This window comes from Talaromyces rugulosus, chromosome I (genome assembly GCF_013368755.1).
Source record: "Talaromyces rugulosus chromosome I, complete sequence".
In the NCBI taxonomy this organism is placed as follows: domain Eukaryota; kingdom Fungi; phylum Ascomycota; class Eurotiomycetes; order Eurotiales; family Trichocomaceae; genus Talaromyces; species Talaromyces rugulosus.
In genome coordinates this window covers 3,180,491-3,197,944 of record NC_049561.1, presented here as the reverse complement: position 1 = coordinate 3,197,944, position 17,454 = coordinate 3,180,491, and the positions used below count along the sequence as shown (strand labels likewise).

The window sequence follows — 17,454 nt, the reverse complement described above, 5'->3', positions numbered from 1 at the left end:
ATATATGTTTAACATATATAACTACATCGGTACGACGATAGATGCGCATTTTCCCACCACACCGTAGATACGGCCTTTCCATGTAGAACGAGGCATTGTAAAAGATAAGCAACAGTGAATTCGATATGCCCTTTTCATATTTAAGAAATTCCTTAAAGATTTCATTGATTTCCTGGTAGAAAGTGTTCTATTTCAGTGTAAACATCAAAACGGGAAAAATGACGGCGTGTAATTTAAATAATTATACCATAATTTATGCCGGAACTGGGTCGAAATGGGTTATTTCTGGGTTTTCTGGGGCCCCAGTGACTGGGCCTGGGTTGGGCCTGGGTTATGAAGCTTCGACCCAGACCCAGACCGGGTTGGGTTTTGGGTCGTGACCTTCGACCCAAAATGGTTTATGCGGAAGTCTACATCCAGGGCTTCGCTATGGCCCCTGGACTCCCTAATATCGACAACCACCCCCTAGACCCAGGGGGGCAGGCGCTAGGTCTGGTGAACCCTGTAGGGGCCTATATAGGCACCCCAGCGGGGACAGCACCACCAGCGCCCCCTAAGACAAGTGTAACAGTCCCTTAGAGTGAGGGCTTCTTGCCTAGTCTGGAAATTAACCTTAGGGAGTTGTTTTTCCTCTTAAGCAGTGTGCTAGGCTCCTAGGAAGCATCTAAAACTCTAGGGAAGAGACTACAGGAACACAGCCTTGATGAGGTAGAAAGAGTCTTTATGAAGGCTCTAATCGGCCCAGCCTATAAGGATATGGAACAGGCCTTATTAGGCTATTTTGCAAGCAGCAATAGTGTGTTGCATGTGGAGATAGCTGTTATAAAGGCCTATATAACCTCTTTGATAGAGGCTATAGAGCAGTGTTTCATAGACTAATTAGGCGCTCTGGAGCGCTGTTTCTTAATTTTAGAAGCTTAATAAGCTTTCCTGAACGCTCTAAACCATTTCCTAAAGTCTTTATTGTTAGGGGACGACCGCCAGGGCTTATGATAGTCTTTGCTATCCTAGGGGATAACGTTTGTAGAGGTCACCTATGGTCCCTAAGCTAATCTGAATAAGGCCGCTAAGCCTATAGAGCTATGTAGAGCCTTATCTCTGATATTAAAACTATTTTTTAGGATGAAGCCCGTAGTAGGTTCTTAGTAGGCTGATATAGTGGTTAGTAATGTCTAGAAGTAGTAAATTGTTATAAAAAAATGGGCTTATTCCCCGAACCAGTCTTTAAAAGTCTAAATAGATCTAGAGAGTCTGAAGCCTATTTACGGAAGTAATAAGGGAGACTGCAGGCTTATATTTAGGTGTGAAAATAGCTGTATTGCTTCTAGAAAGTCTAAAGCTAATGTTATTTTATAGCTTAACTGCTATCTAATCTAGGTAGGCTTCCTGAACTTTGCTAGGGTAATAGATACTAATTACACTGAATTAGGGGCTATCTCAGCTTTATTAGACTAAGGAAGCACTATAGGCTTGCTATTATCAGTCTATAAAGATCTATTAGTGGCTACCTGCCACTGGGTTGATCCTACAGTTATCTTAGTGGAAGTAGATTAACAATAGTATAAGATTAAGGTGCATATAATACCGGTAGCCTATTATAGTGTCTTAGGACTAGGCCTAGCTAGGGAAGAAATTGAATTAGGGGGCATATGTATTCTAATAAGAAATCCTATCTAGATTAAGTTAATAGTGGCTATCTAGACTAATAAACAGCGTTTCTTTATTATTATTATAATAATAAAAGGCCTAGATGACGTCTATAGACTATTTGTCTAAGATATACACTTTAAAGGCAATAGGCATCCTACCAGCCTTTATCATAAAATGGGTAAAGACACTGTTTACACCTAATACTGTGGTATTAGCTACCGAATTTATAGAGGCTATGGCACCTAATTACCACTTTGTATTATGTATACTGGTACTTATAAAGCCTAAGAGTATATCTGTAATGTGCTAGACTATAAAGCCTAAACAGGCCATCTATGTCTATATATATCTACTAAATATAGCAACTGTAGAAAGAAGTACTAGGCTGATTCCTTAGAGTGCCTTAAGCTTTAAAAGGTCTATTAGTGACTTTATAAGCGTTTCTCTAGTATAGAGATTATTATGTCTCTTTTCTTCCCTGAATGGACTAAATAGGAAGGTATTACTGAGGAGGCTTCTTTCCTAATTACTACCTAGGACGCCTCCCAAGCCCTAAAGCTTAGAGAGATTGATGACGCTATGGAAGATGCCCCAGGGATATTACCTCTACTGTACTCATCTCTATGTTTAATACCAACACCTGGAGCTGCAGCCCTTATTAATATTGATTATTCAACATAATTATGGCTATACCTACCCCGTAATCTTAGAGGCTCTAAAAGCGGGGATAAAGCAGTAAATAGGTATTATATATCTGCAAAAGCCTTATATTGCTTATGACTTCTTCTACCCAGGCTATCTGCTGTACTGGCCAGGGGGGGAGAAGCGGGATCAACGGGTGCTTATAGCCATCTGTAAAGACCTTATAGGGGCAGTTAAGGTCGAGAACCGCACTGATTTAGTAGACTACCTCTATTTACAGGCCCTGGACATATAGGAAGCACTAATAATTAGTAGGTATGCTCCCTAACGCACTAGAATAGTCAACTGTTATAATATATAGATTAAGGCTAGTTACTGGTGGCAAAAGGCCTTCTCTAGATGATACCAGGCTATTAAGGACGCAGACTAGGACCTGCTTATAGTGAATAGATGCCTATTAATGGGTGATTTTAACGCTTATAGCCCTTTGTGGAACCTACTGGCTAAGGGCTGGGTTAATATTAAGCCTTTAGAATAGCTTATAGAGCGGTACTTACTATATATTAATAACCTACTAGGGGAGGCCACACGCTATAAGAAGACTAAGGGGGTATTAATTATTGATTTAATATTATCCTCGCCAGCCCTAGGGCTTCTGCAAGCCTGGGAGGTGGATAAGGATAAGCCTACAACATCTGACTATAAACTTATCGTCCTAGCCTAGGAAGCCCTAGAAGAACCCCCTCTAGGAGGAATCTCCAGAGAGATTACTGGGTAGCAGATAAAAGCTCTGCAGGTAAACAAGGAAGCCCTAAAGCTAGCTACAGCAGCTTGGACCTCAGAGACTGTAGGCCACCCCCCTCTTAGTGATCAATGCACTAAGGAAGACCTTGCCAGAGAGACCAATTAGATACAGGATACCCTAACCAGTGTACTTAATAGGCATACTAAAGCAGTACAGCTTTATACACACTCTAAGTAGTAGTAGAAGCTAGAGCTACAGCAAGCCTAGAGCTTATAGGCTATAGCCTATAAGTAATAGCAGGCCTATATCTGTACTAACACCGAATTCAAGACTATAAAAACCGCTTATTACTATAAAATAAAGACAGTTAAAAGGACCTGCTAGGAGGCCTTCCTTGCTGAAAGAGGCCTTAGGGGGAAAGAAGAGTGGAAAAAGAGTTCTAACCTTATTAGGAACCCTTTTCTTAAAGGCCCTAGGGATGATCTGGAAAAGCTTTTTCTAGGAGATTCTAATAAGTATTAAATAGCTCTATAGTATATTAAGCCATAGACTAATCCCATCACCCTAGCATTTTAAGGCCTGGATCTAGAGACTCTTCCTGCCACTACTATAGCCGATAAAGAAGCTTTAATCAGAGAAATGGTATTTTTTAATATCTTCTATAGCTCCCCTCCTAGGGAGCTGCTAAGTGGACAGGCTTATATGCTTATAATACTAAAGTGGGTGTATCAGGCCCTATTCAGTCAGAGTATCAAGAAAGCTCCAGGGGCTGATAGGCTCAATTTTAAAGTATACTAGCTACTCTGGGCATTAGACTCACCCTGAATCATAGAGATGGCTAGGCAATGCTTTCAACTTGGGATACACCCAGGGGCCTGAAAGACTGCTAAAGGCATCCTACTTCGGAAGCCAGAGAAGCCTGATTATACCTAGATAAAGGCCTGAAAGGTGATAAGCTTACTTAGCTGCCTAGGCAAGGTTATTAAGAAGCTAATTGCAGGCTTTATAGCAGACTGGTATAAAATCTAAGAGGCTTTATACCCTAGATAAATAAGATACAGGTAGGGCCGTGGGGCTATTAATATGGTGGCCTACCTCGTATAAATAGTGCATGAGAGATGGACTTAAAAGCTTCTTATAGGCATTATCTTTATTGATATTATAGAGGCCTTTAACCATATTGACCTCTATAAGCTTAGTAAAGCTATAGAAGCTATAGGCCTAGATAATAACTTTATAAAATAGACCTTATCTTTCTTTACAAATAGAAGGGTTAGCTTTATAATTAATAGTTATAAAGCCCCTGAACAGCCTATTGACTCAGAGCTATCCTAAGACTTATTGGTCTCTTTAATCCTCTTTCTTATCTATATCTAGGGTGTGTTTTAGGCTATGGAATAGCAGGTGTTAGGAATCAAGGCCCTGTCCTATACTGATAATATAGGCCTGGTAGCCCAGGGAAGCTTAATCTCTAAAATCTATAAACAGCTAGAAGCAGCAGCAAAAGCTACTATTAAGTAAAGACTGGTAGATAATGTCAAATTTGATCCTAAAAAGATAGAAGCTATTCTATTCTTTAAGGCCACTAGCAGGGAATATAAAAATTAGGTCTAGAAAGCTAGAATGCAGATAGGAGATATTTTAGTAGTATTCTTTCTAATAGCTATCCAATGATTAGGGGTCTTATTAAATCTAAAGCTTATCTTTAAAGTCTACTATAAGTACTGTCTGTAAAAAGATTAAAATACTAAAAGACAAGTACAGGTATTGTTCAAAGTCCAAGGGCTTTCTCCAGGCCTAACATAGCGAATCCAAAAGGTCATTACACAGTCAATAGCACTTTATAAGGCCAAGCTTTAGTAATATAGGTAAAAAAACTGTCTAGAAGAACTGTAGAACCTAATTAATAACTAGACCCAGGCAGTTATAGACATACTGAAGTCCACCCTGTTAGGACTGCTTATAAGGGAGGCAGCTTTAGAACCAGCAAAGGCCCTATTAAATAGTAAATAGCAGCAGTATACCCTAAGACTCTTAGAACTTCTCTAAGGATATCCAGCAGTAGAAATACTCCCTATAACATTTAGAAAGAAAGATGCTTATGCACAGTCTGGAGAGCAGCTATTAGAAGACTGAGCTTAGATAATACTAACCTACCAAAGTCCCTGGAAACTGGGCATAGATTTAGCCTATAGGCTATAAGAGGCCTTGACTGCTAATCCCTTCTAAGGCTTTAAGTATATAATAAAGCCTAGTAATAGGTCTATATCACTAAATTTCAGGATAGACTCCCCTGAAACCACTATATAATTAGCCTTAGATTTCTTAAATAAGATAAGAAACACCAATCTTTACTCAGATGGTTCTAGGTTAGATGATCAGTGTATAAGCGCTATAATAGCTTATAAGCCACTTATTAGCCCCTAGAGATCGTATCTAGCTTCTCTAGGTATAGGCTTCGAAGTCTTTAATATAGAACTAATAGGAGTAGTTAAAGCCCTAGAGTAGATATTAATAGAGAATCTTATAAGGCCAATTAGGATGTTTTTAGATGCCTAGACCACTATAAACAGGCTCTAGTATACTCAGCCTGGCCTAGGATAAGCCTTAGCGCTGTGAGCACACGATCTAGCTGGGGAACTACAGGCTACCGGCTGCAGGATTACTATATGCTGGGTGCTAGGCTATAAAAAGGTCCTAGGTAATAAGGAGACCAATAAGACTGCTAAGAAAGCTATAGGGAGGCCCTGTATAGGTAAGTACTCAGGCATCTTACTAGCCTATATCTGGTAGGTATGCACTAAGACTTATAGCACTATTAAAGCTAACTAGCTCACTATAAAACTTATAAAATATATCTAATAAATAGACCAGGCCTACCAATCTTTCTGGGGATGGAAGCTTGATTTAATAGTGGCAAGCACTTCTAAGCACCTGGTATAATGATATTATCAATTTAAGACTAGCCATATCCTAATTAGGGCCTATCTACACCAAATTAAAGCCTGAGACTCTCTTAATTGCTTGGGGTGCTTTAGAAGAACTAAGACGATAAAACACTTTCTTATAAACTGTCAACAGTGGTGCCATTAGCAAGAAAAACTATATGCCGGCTTGGCTAAAGCGGGAGTAAAGACCTCACAGGATAGCGAGCAGTGCCCTGAAGCATGCTTATTCCAGGATCCAAAGATCACTACAGCGCTGCTGGCGTTTATAGGGGCCATTAGAGAGCGAGAGGATAACTAATAGGCCTAGAAACAGGCCTATAAGACTGATAATTAGGGCATTAAGGCCCTGGATGAGGGAGAATAAGAAGGGGAAGAATAGCAGGCAGAAATAGCCCACTATTGTAGGCAATACCCAAACATTAGTAGCCATAAAGAGGGGGTAGTGGTTGCTACCCACTATAAGCCCCCGAATCGTCCTGCGCATATAAGCAGCATGGGATGAGGAAAGTACAAGATACCTTGAAAGCCTGGATCCAATAGGGGTAGAGGCACCGGCTTATGGGGGGCAACCCCTATAAGCAGGCCTAATCCACACGAATCGCTGTCTGTCATAGCCTAGGGCTCGGTATAGACGTTAAATTTGATTAAATAATAATAATAATAATACACTGAACAAAAAAAAATACTGAATATAGATACAGTATTTAGAGTATATATAAGACTATATCTATAATAATATTGTGGAAGTATAAGATAGATAGTAATAGTAAGCAAATAAATATAAACAGGAGATAGACTTTAAAATTAATAACCATATCTATATTAATAATAAAAGATAGAATACAGGATAATTAAGCAAGAAGCTAGGCTATTAGTCTAAAAAACTATATAAGATACTATATAAGATAGATTATATCTTTAAATTAGATTTACTATAGGGTATATAAGTGTACTATATCTTTTCTCTAAACAAGCTCTACTACACTACTTTAATCAAGCCCCTTGCTGGTTAACTAAAAAAGGAATATCCTAAGCTCTAGATTAATAGAAATTCAGAATAGGAAGTTAATAAGATCCTAGACTCTTAAATATATTAAAAGAAGCTATGCTATTAAATAAGCTAGCTAGACAGAAACCTAGATCTGGTATAATATCTAACAGAATACTTTTCAAATACTTTATTAGCGCTGAAATCATTCCATAATACTAACTCTGAAAAGCTAGATCCACCACATTAATTAGATATATAGATAAAAGTTATAGAGAAAGATTAATTTATTAAAAAGTATACAGATAATAATAGACTAATAACTAACACTTAAGGGCAAACGTTTCCAAAGGAGGAAGATAATGTGACAGCTAAACTTAAGGCTATTCCCAAGAATAGAAGCAGCCTTATAGCTGAATAGAAGACCTCAGGCAGAAAGGACATCAACCCTAATCTATAGTACTAGATCTAGGAATAGCCTCACCCCAGGGCCATAAGAGGTCAAGCTGGTTACCTAAGCATATGTCATAAGAATCGTGAATGCTCGGCCAATCGATAAGTAGCGGACGCTACTTACATAAGCAAGCTGCCTAAAACTTCTATAGAGTAGACTTGCTAATTGTAGAAATAAAGACAGAAATGACTACATAAGAACTTATATAATCTAAACAATGCGAATACACTAATCCAGTAAAAATATACTAAGTAAATATACACCCTAATGATATAGCTATATTATTTCTATATAGATATACTTAGTGTAGAACTATCCACTCTATACAAGTATACTTAGTGCGTATACACCATACTAGTAAAAGTACATTATAGCATATAACTGTATAGTCAACAGAATAAGACTATACTAAGAAACTATATTAATAACATAGTTAAGTAGAGCTTGACTATACTTGCTATATTTAAGATTAATTATATAAAAATATTTATTTACTATTATATATCTAGCTTATTGTGTTTTATTCTTTTAAGTAAATAGTATATTATTATTACTTTTTAACATACTTTACAGCCTATTATTGTAATAGTACTCTATTTATTCTAGAATTGCCTTATATAACGTTCTTATTTTGTTTTTTATTAGCAAAATACTTACTCTAATTCATATTTTAGTAATAAATTGTTGAACTGATTAATAATAAAACATCTTTATAATATAAAGTTTTGAGAACTAGATAAGCAATTAAACTTTATTAATAAGCTAATTATAGTAGAAAATAGTAATACACTAATAATAAGACTAGCAATTCTGTATCTATTTATAAGATAAGTAAGACTAGTCAATCAAGACAGTGATAATAAATCTAATAAATAAACTTAGCAAAGATTCATTATATTAGAAAAAGTCATTAATTAAATAAATAAATATATCTAAAGACTGTAAACTGTAATTATTAAAAAAGATAATTATATTAATTAATTTAAAGCTTAAGTTATAGCTATATTATCTAATAAAACTAGAATAGCTAGTAATAAGGTCAAACTATCAAAATCTATAATCTTCAACAGAACTAGATCTAAGTTAAAGATATTTTGGTCAATATAGAAATATATATTAAAGCCAACTAGATTATCAATAATAAAAAGAAAATAATCTTTATAGCATTATACTTTACTAATGCAGCAGTAGAATAGATATAATCTATACTAAGTGAATTATATACTATCAATAAAAATAGTTAGAGAATTATTATCAGGAAACTGTTTTTAAATTATAGTATATTTAAATAGAAATTTAGAAAAATATTTAAAAATATTAATAAGCTACAAACTATAGAAAGATAACTAAGATATTTATAATAGACTAGATCTGTTTAGTAATTAGTAACTAAATTTTAATAGATAGTAATATTATTATATTATAATAATACTATTTAAATCATAATCTTTGAGAATATACTTAAGGAAGAAGTCTAGACAGAATTTATTAAGCTTAACCAACTTAATAATATTAATAGATTTATTAAGATAATAGTTAAAATTAATAATAAACTATTTAAAATCAAGTAAAAGTAATAAGAGTTTTAAAAATAGAAAAAAGTTAGAAAATTCTCTTAGTATACCAACATATCAGTAAAGTAAGGAACCTAGTATAATAAGAATAGCGATATTAAAATGCAGCTTAATAACATAATCAGTAAAGAAGAAATAGCTAAATATAAAGAAAATAAAGCTTGTTATAAATATAGATAAAAAGAATACTTTATATAATAATACTAATTAAAATAAAATAAATAGAACAGTAATATCAATTTTTAGAAAATAATAATAGTCTATTAATAAATTATAGTTATATACTAGATAATTGTGACTTTCTTAGACAGTAAAGAGAAAGAATTAGAAAATAAATAAATTAATAAAGTTAAAGACTTTTAGGGATTAATATTGGAAAAAGAAATATATAATGCGCTTAAGAATTTTGAGCTAGAAGATAGCCCTGGATAATCTAAAGAATATCTTAGACAGAGTTTAAAAAAAGAATCATCCTAGAAAGAAGACATTAATCTAGAAGAAATATAATCTCATTTATAATAAGATTAAGAGAAAAGACTAATCAGAGAATCTTATAGAAAAGATTAATATAATAAAACTATTAAATAGTATATTAATGACCTTTTATTAGGAAATGAAAACTAACACTTCCTAATATTTTAAGATAGTAGAAAAGATAAAGAAGTTAACTATAAAGACTTGGATCAAGAATTAGACACTCTATAATAATCGTAGTTAGCAAAAATAACCAATCTTAGAAAAAATACTGTAAGAGTGATTAATTAAGTAAATAAAATAATCAGACTATTCCAAAAATGACCATTAATTATAAAGAAAAAATAGAATTTAGTTCTAAGAACTAATATAATGGTTCTAAAAACAAAAATTAAGATTCTAGAAATAAGCAAAGAAGAACCAGAAATAGATAATAAAGACTCTAAAATAATAAAAGAATTCTCTGAAATCAACTATAAAGAACTAAAATAAGAATATAGTTATAAACTATCTAAACCAGTATATTAGAAAGATTTTATTTAGATATACCAATAATACATCCTTAAATATATTTTATTTATTTATTTAATTATTTATTTAATCAAATTTAACGTCTATACCGAGCCCTAGGCTATGACAGACAGCGATTCGTGTGGATTAGGCCTGCTTATAGGGGTTGCCCCCCATAAGCCGGTGCCTCTACCCCCATTGGATCCAGGCTTTCAAGGTATCTTGCACTTTCCTCACCCCATGCCGCTTATATGCGCAGGACGATTCGGGGGCTTATAGTGGGTGGCAACCACTACCCCCTCCTTATGGCCACTAACGTTTGGGCGTTGCCTACAATAGCGGGCCGCCCCTGCCCGCTATCCTTCCCCCTCTCGCTCTCCCTCATCCAGGGCCTCAATGCCCCAATTATCAGTCTTATAGGCCTGCTCCCAGGCCTGTTGGTTATCCTCTCGCTCCCTAATGGCCCCTATAAACGCCAGCAGCGCTGTAGTGGCCTTTGGGTCCTGGAATAGGCGTGCTTCGGGGCACTGCTCGCTATCCTGCGGGGCCTTTACCCCCGCTTCGGCCAAGCCGGCATATAGTTTTTCCCGCTGGTGGCACCACTGTCGACAGTTTGTAAGAAGGTGTCTTACCGTCTCAGTCCCCCTAGAGCACCCCAAGCAATTAGGGGAGTCTCGGGCCTTGATTCGGTGCAGATAGGCCCCGATTGGGGTGTGGCCGGTCTTGAATTGGTAATACCGCCGCGCCAGGTGCTTGGGGGTGCTTGCCACTATTGGGTCAAGCTTCCATCCCCGGGGGGGTTGGTAGGCCTGGCCTACCTGTTGGGTGCGTCTTGCAAGCTTTGCAGTGAGCCAGTTGGCCTTGATAGCGCTATAAGTCTCGGTGCATGCCCGCCGGGCATGGGCCAGTGAGATGCCTGAGTACTTGCCTGTACAGGGCCTCCCTGCAGCTTTCTTAGCGGCCTTATCGGCCTCCTCGTTGCCTGGGACCCCTTTATGGCCTGGCACCCAGCATATGGTAACCCTGCGGCCGGTGGCCTGTAGTTCCCCGGCTAGGTCGTGTGCCCGCAGCGCTAGGGCTTGCCCTGGGCCAGGCCGGGTATGCTGGAGCCTGCTTATAGCGGCCTGGGCGTCTAAAAACACCCTAATTGGCCCTATAAGATTCTCTGCCAGCGCCCACTCTAGGGCTTCGACTACTCCTATTAGTTCTGCATCAAAGACTTCGAAGCCTGCGCCCAGGGGAGCTAGGCGCGACCTCCAGGGGCCAATAAGTGGCTTATAAGCTACTGCAGCGCCTACGCGCTGATCGTCTAACCTAGAACCGTCTGAGTAAAGGTCGGTGTTCCCTATCCCACTTAGGGGGTCTGAGGCTAATTGCATAGCGGTTTCAGGGGAGTCTATCCTGAAATCTAGTGGTATAGACCTATTACCAGGCTCTATTGTACGCTCAAAGCCCTGGGAGGGGTCGGCGGTCAAGGCCTCTCGTAGCCTGCGGGCCAGGCCCATGCCCAGCTTCCAGGGGCCTCGGCGGGTTGGTGTTGCCCAAGCTCGGTCTTCTAGTGGCTGCTCTCCAGGCTGTGCATGGGCGTCTCCCTCCCTAAGCGTTATAGGGAGTATTTCTGCTGCTGGATGCCCCTGGGGAAGTCCTAGGAGTCTCAGGGCATACCGCCGCTGTTTACTATCTAATAGGGCCTCTGCTGGTTCCAGAGCTGCCTCCCTTATAAGCGGTCCTAACGGGGTGGACTTCAGCATGCCTGTGACTGCCCGGGCCTGGTTATTAATTAGGCCCTGCAGTCCTTCTAGGCAGTTCTTTTGCCCATGCCACCAAAGCTCGGCCCCATAAAGCGCCACTGACTGCGCGGTGGCCTTTTGGATTCGCCATGCCAGGCCTGGGGGGAGCCCCTCGGCCTTGCACAGTGCCCGCACTCGTCTTTCAGTATTTTGACCTTTTTGCAGGCGGTACTTATAGTGGGCTTTGAGGGTAAGCTTTGGATCTAGTAAGACCCCTAACCACCGGATGGCTGTTGGGGAGAATGCCACTAAAGCGTCTTCTACCTGCACCCTAGCTTCCTGGACCTGATTTTTATGTTCCCTGCTGGTGGCCCTAGAGAATAGGATGGCCTCTGTCTTTTTAGGGTCGAATTTGACGCTATTTGCCAGTCCCCACTCAATAGCAGCTTTTGCCGCTGCTTCTAGCTGCCTGCAGATCTCAGAGACCGAGCTTCCCTGGGCTACCAGGCCTATGTCATCGGCATAGGACAGGGCCTTGATTCCTGGCACCTGCTGTTCCATAGCCTGAAACACACCCCGGATATAGATAAGAAAGAGGATTGGGGAGACCGGTGAGCCCTGGGGCAGCCCTGAGTCAATAGGCTGTTCAGGGGCTTTATAACCGTCAATTACGAGGCTGACCCTTCTATTTGTAAGGAAGGATAAGGTCCACCTTATAAGGTCATTATCTAGGCCTGCAGCTTCCATAGCCTCACTAAGCTTATAGGGGTCAACATGGTCGAAGGCCCCCATAACATCAATAAAGATAGTGCCTGTGAGAAGCTTTTGAGTCCATCCCTCGTGCACTGTTTGCACGAGGCAGGCCACCGCGTCAATAGCCCCACGGCCCCGCCTGCACCCCATTTGTCCAGGGTGTAAAGCCCCCTGGGCCTCACACCAGTCCGCTATAAGGCCTGCAGCCAGCTTCTCAACAACCTTGCCCAGGCAGCTAAGCAAGCTTATCACCCTCCAGGCCTTCACCTGGGTGTAATCGGGCTTCCCTGGCTTCCGAAGTAGGATGCCTTTAGCGGTCTTCCAGGCCCCTGGGTGCACCCCAAGCCGAAAGCACTGCCTAGCCATCCCTATGATTCGGGGCGAGTCTAGTGCCCAGAGTAGCCGGCATGCTTTAAAATTGAGCCTGTCGGCCCCCGGAGCTTTCTTGATGCTCTGGCTGAATAGGGCCTGATGCACCCGCTCTGGTGTTATAAGCATGTGGGCCTGTCCACCTGGCAGCTCCCCAGGAGGGGAGCTACGGGGGGCGTTAGGAAATGCCGTTTCCCTGATTAGAGCTTCTTTATCGGCCATGGTAGTGGCAGGGGGAGCCTCTAGATCCGGGCCTTGGAGTGCTGGGGTGGTGGGATTAGTCCGTGGCTTAGTGTACTGTAGGGCTATCCAACACCTATTAGGATCTCCTGGAGAAGGCTTTTCCAGGTCATCCCTAGGGCCTTTGGGAAAAGGGTTCCCAGTGGGGTTAGAACCCTTTTTCCACTCTTCCTTCCCCCCAGGGCCTCCCTCAGCAAGGAAGGCTTCCCAGCAGGTCCTTTTAGCCGCCTTTATTTCATGGTAATAAGCGGTTCTTGCAGCCTTGAATTCGGTGTCGGTACAGGCATGGGCCTGCCACCGCTTGCGGGCTGCAGCCCATAAGCTCCGGGCTTGCCGCAGCTCTGGCTTCCACCACCGCTTAGAGCGTGCACAAAGCCGTACTGCTTTGGCATGCCTATCGAGTACGCTGGTTAGGGTGTCCTGCACCCAATTGGCCTCTCTAGCAAGGTCTTCCTCGGTGCATTGATCACTAAGAGGGGGGTGGCCTACAGCCTCTGAGGCCCAAGCTGCTGTGGCCAGCTTTAGGGCTTCCTCGTTTACCTGCAGAGCTTCTATCTGCCACCCAGTAATCTCCCCGGAGATTCCTCCTGGGGGGGGTTCTAGGGCTTCCCAGGCTAGGACGATAAGCTCATGGTCAGATGTTGTAGGCTTATCCTTATCCACCTCCCAGGCTTGCAGAGGCCCTAGGGTTGGCGAGGATAACGCTAAATCAATAATTGACACCCCCTCGGTCTTCTTATAGCGTGTGGCCTCCCCCAGTGGGTTATTAACATATAGTGAGTGCCGCTCTATAAGCTGTTCCAAGGGCTCAGCGTTAACCCGACCCTTGGCCAGTGGGTTCCACGAAGGGCTATGGGCGTTGAAATCACCCACTAATAGGCACCTACCCACTATAAGCAGGTCCCAGTCTGCGTCCTCGATGGCCCGGCGTCGTCTAGGGAAGGCCCCTTGCCACCGGTAACTGGCCCCAATCCACACATCATAGCAGTTGACTATTCTAGTGCGTCGGGGGGCATGCCCGCTAATTATTGGTGCTTCCCATATGTCCAGGGCCTGTAAATAGGGGTGGTCTACTAAATCAGTGCGGTTCTCGACCCTAACCGCCCCTATAAGGTCTTTACGGATGGCCATAAGCACCCGTTGATCCCGCTTCTCCCCCCCTGGCCAGTACAGCAGATAGCCTGGGTGGGAGAAGTCATAAGCAATATAAGGCTCTTGCAGGCATATAATGCCTATTTGCCGCTCTATCCCCGCTTCTAGAGCCCCTAAGGTTGCGGGGTAGGTACGGCCGCAATTATGTTGAATAATCAACATTAATAGGGGCTGCAGCTCCAGGCGTTGGTGTTGGACACGGGGATGAGTACGGTAGGGGTGATGTCCCTGGGGCATCTTCCATAGCGTCATCGACCTCCCTAAGCTTTGGGGCTTGGGGGGCGTCCTGGGTAGTGGTTGGGGGAGAAGCCTCCTCAGCAACGCCTTCCCATTCGGTCCATTCAGGGGGGGGAGGGGGCATAACGACCTCTACGCCAGGGAAGCGCTTATGGAGTCGCCGGCGGGCCTCCCGAAGCTTGGGGCACCCCGGGGAATCAGCCTGGTGCTTCCCCCCACAGTTGCCGCATTTAGTGGGTGCATGCAGGCATGGGTGGCCTGTTTGGGCCCTGCAGTCTAGCACGTTGCAGGTGTGCTCTTGGGCTTCATGGGCGCCAGCACACACGGTGCAGAGTGGTGGTCGGGTGCCGCAGCCTCTATAAGTTCGGTGGCCAATGCCGCAGCATCGGGTGCAAACGGTGTCTTTACCCACTTCGTGATAGGGGCTGGTAGGGTGCCTGTTGCCCCCGAAGCGTACGCCCCGGGCGAGTAGCCTGCGGGCGTCATCTAGGCCTCCTACTGTTATAACGATAGTAGAGAAACGCTGCTTATTAGTCTGGATAGCCGCTATCGGCTTGATCCAGGTAGGGTTTCTCATTAGGGTGCATGTGCCCCCTAATTCAATTTCTTCCCTGGCTAGGCCTAGCCCTGAGGCGCTATAGCGGGCTACCGGCACCGCATGCACCTTAATCTTGTGCCACTGTTGGTCTGCTTCCACTGAGATGACTGCGGGGTCGACCCGGTGGCAGGCAGCCACTAATAGGTCCTTATAGGCTGGTAATAGCGAGCCTACGGTGCTTCCTTGGTCCAATAGGGCTGAGATAGCCCCTGATTCGGTGTAATTGGCGTCTATTACCCTGGCGAAGTTCGGGAAGCCTGCCTGGGCTAGGCAGCGGTTAAGCTGCAAGATGACATCAGCTTTAGACTTTCTAGAGGCGGTGCGGCCATTTTCACGCCTAAATATAAGCCTGCGGTCTCCCTTGTTGCTTCCGCGAATAGGCTTCAGGCTCCCTGGGTCCATTTGGACTTTTGGGGGCTGGTTCGGGGAGTAAGCCCGTTTTTTTGTAACGATTTGCCACTCCTGGGCATTGCTGGCCGCTATATCGGCCCACTGGGGGCCTGCTGCGGGCTTCACCCCAGGGGGTGGTTTTGATATCGGGGGTGAGGCTCTGCGTGGCTCTATGGGCTTAGCGGCCCTATTCGGGTTAGCTTGGGGGCCATGGGCGACCTCTGCAAACGTCGTCCCCTGGGATGGCAGAGGCTGTCGTGGGCCCTGGCGGTCGCCCCCTGACGATAGGGGCTTTAGGGGGTGGTTTGGGGCGTTCGGGGAGGCCTGTTGAGCTTCTAGGGTTGAGAAACGGCGCTCCAGAGCGCCCAATTGGCCTGTGAGGCGCTGCTCCATAGCCTCTACCAGAGAGGTCATATAGGCCTTCATAGCGGCCATCTCCGCGTGCAGCGCGCTATTGCTGCTTGCAAAGTGGCCTAATAAGGCCTGTTCCATGTCCTTGTAGGCTGGGCCGATTAGGGCCTTCATGGGGGCTCTTTCTGCCCCGTCAGGGCTGTGTTCCTGTAGTCTCTTCCCTAGAGTTTTAGGTGCTTCCTGGGAGCCTGGCACGCTGCTTAGGGGGGGAAACAACTCCCTAGGGTTGATTTCCAGGCTAGGCAAGAAGCCCTCGCTCTGAGGGACTGTTGCACTTGCCTCGGGGGGCGCTGGTGGTGCTGTCCCCGCTGGGGTGCCTATATAGGCCCCTACGGGGTTCACCAGACCTAGCGCCTGCCCCCCTGGGTCTAGGGGGTGGTTGTCGATATTGGGGAGTCCAGGGGCCATAGCGAAGCCCTGGATGCCTTCCAGTAGCATTGAATTTCAAAAGGTTGATTTTTGATTTTCCCGGCGGGTATATCTATTGGTTGAGCGTTATCGATTCTTATGACATGTACATTTACTTAGTGTATCTTCACTAGATCAGTATATTTGCACTATTTAGATTATATGAGTTCCTATATAGTCATTTCTGTCTTTATTTCCGCAATTAGCAAGTCTACTCTATAGAAATTTTAGGCAGCTTGCTTATATAAGTAGTGTCTGCTATTTATTGATTAGTTAAATGTTTATGATTCTTATAATAATCTCTTCTTTTAAAGGCTGGTGTCCTAATAGTCTTATAAATAGTTGTAGGCCCTCATTATTTAGGTAAATTAATTTCTTTCTTATTAACATTCTTAGTAATGATGTTCTAACCATATCATTAAAATAAAATATTGATAAAAACAATCTATTTACTTATATTATTAAAACTAAGATTGTTCTTTTTTTCCCTTATTTATTTATTTAATCAAATTTAACGTCTATACCGAGCCCTAGGCTATGACAGACAGCGATTTGTGTGGATTAGGCCTGCTTATAGGGGTTGCCCCCTATAAACCGGTGTCTCTACCTCTATTGGATCCATGCTTTCAAGGTATCTTACACTTTCCTCGCCCTAAGCCACTTATATGCGCAGGATGATTTAGAGGCTTATAGTGGGTGGTAACCACTATCTCCTCTTTATGGCCACTAATGTTTGGGCGTTGCCTACAATAGTAGGCTGTCTCTGCCTGCTATCTTTCCCTCTTTTGTTTTCCCTCATCCAAGGTCTTAATGCCCCAATTATCAGTCTTATAGGCCTGCTCCCAGGTCTATTAGTTATCTTCTTACTCCTTAATAGTCTCTATAAATGCTAGCAGCGCTGTAGTGGCCTTTAGATTCTAGAATAAATGTGTTTTAGGGCACTGCTTATTATTCTGTAAAGCCTTTATTTCTGCTTCAGCTAAGCCGGTATATAGTTTTTTCTGCTGATAGCACCACTGTTGACAGTTTGTAAGAAGATATCTTATTGTCTTAGTCTTCCTAGAGCACCCTAAGCAATTAAGGAAGTCTTAGGCCTTAATTTGATACAAATAGGCCCTAATTAGTATATAGCCAGTCTTAAACTAGTAATATCGCTATACTAGATACTTGGGGGTGTTTGC

At 42.6% G+C, this 17,454-nt stretch overlaps 2 protein-coding genes across 2 annotated transcripts; both read right to left on the bottom strand.

Moving 5' to 3' along the window:
• Positions 1–10,341: 10,341 nt before the first annotated feature.
• Positions 10,342–12,618, bottom strand: TRUGW13939_01051 (uncharacterized protein; the record flags this gene model as incomplete). The annotated part of the gene is made up of 1 exon (XM_035484257.1): positions 10,342–12,618. One exon carries the CDS (start codon positions 12,616–12,618, stop codon positions 10,342–10,344), a length of 2,277 nt encoding a protein of 758 aa, XP_035340150.1.
• A 1,753-nt stretch (positions 12,619–14,371) lies between these two features.
• TRUGW13939_01050 (uncharacterized protein) lies at positions 14,372–16,303 on the bottom strand (the record flags this gene model as incomplete). The annotated part of the gene is made up of 1 exon (XM_035484256.1): positions 14,372–16,303. One exon carries the CDS (start codon positions 16,301–16,303, stop codon positions 14,372–14,374), a length of 1,932 nt encoding a protein of 643 aa, XP_035340149.1.
• Positions 16,304–17,454: the final 1,151 nt, after the last annotated feature.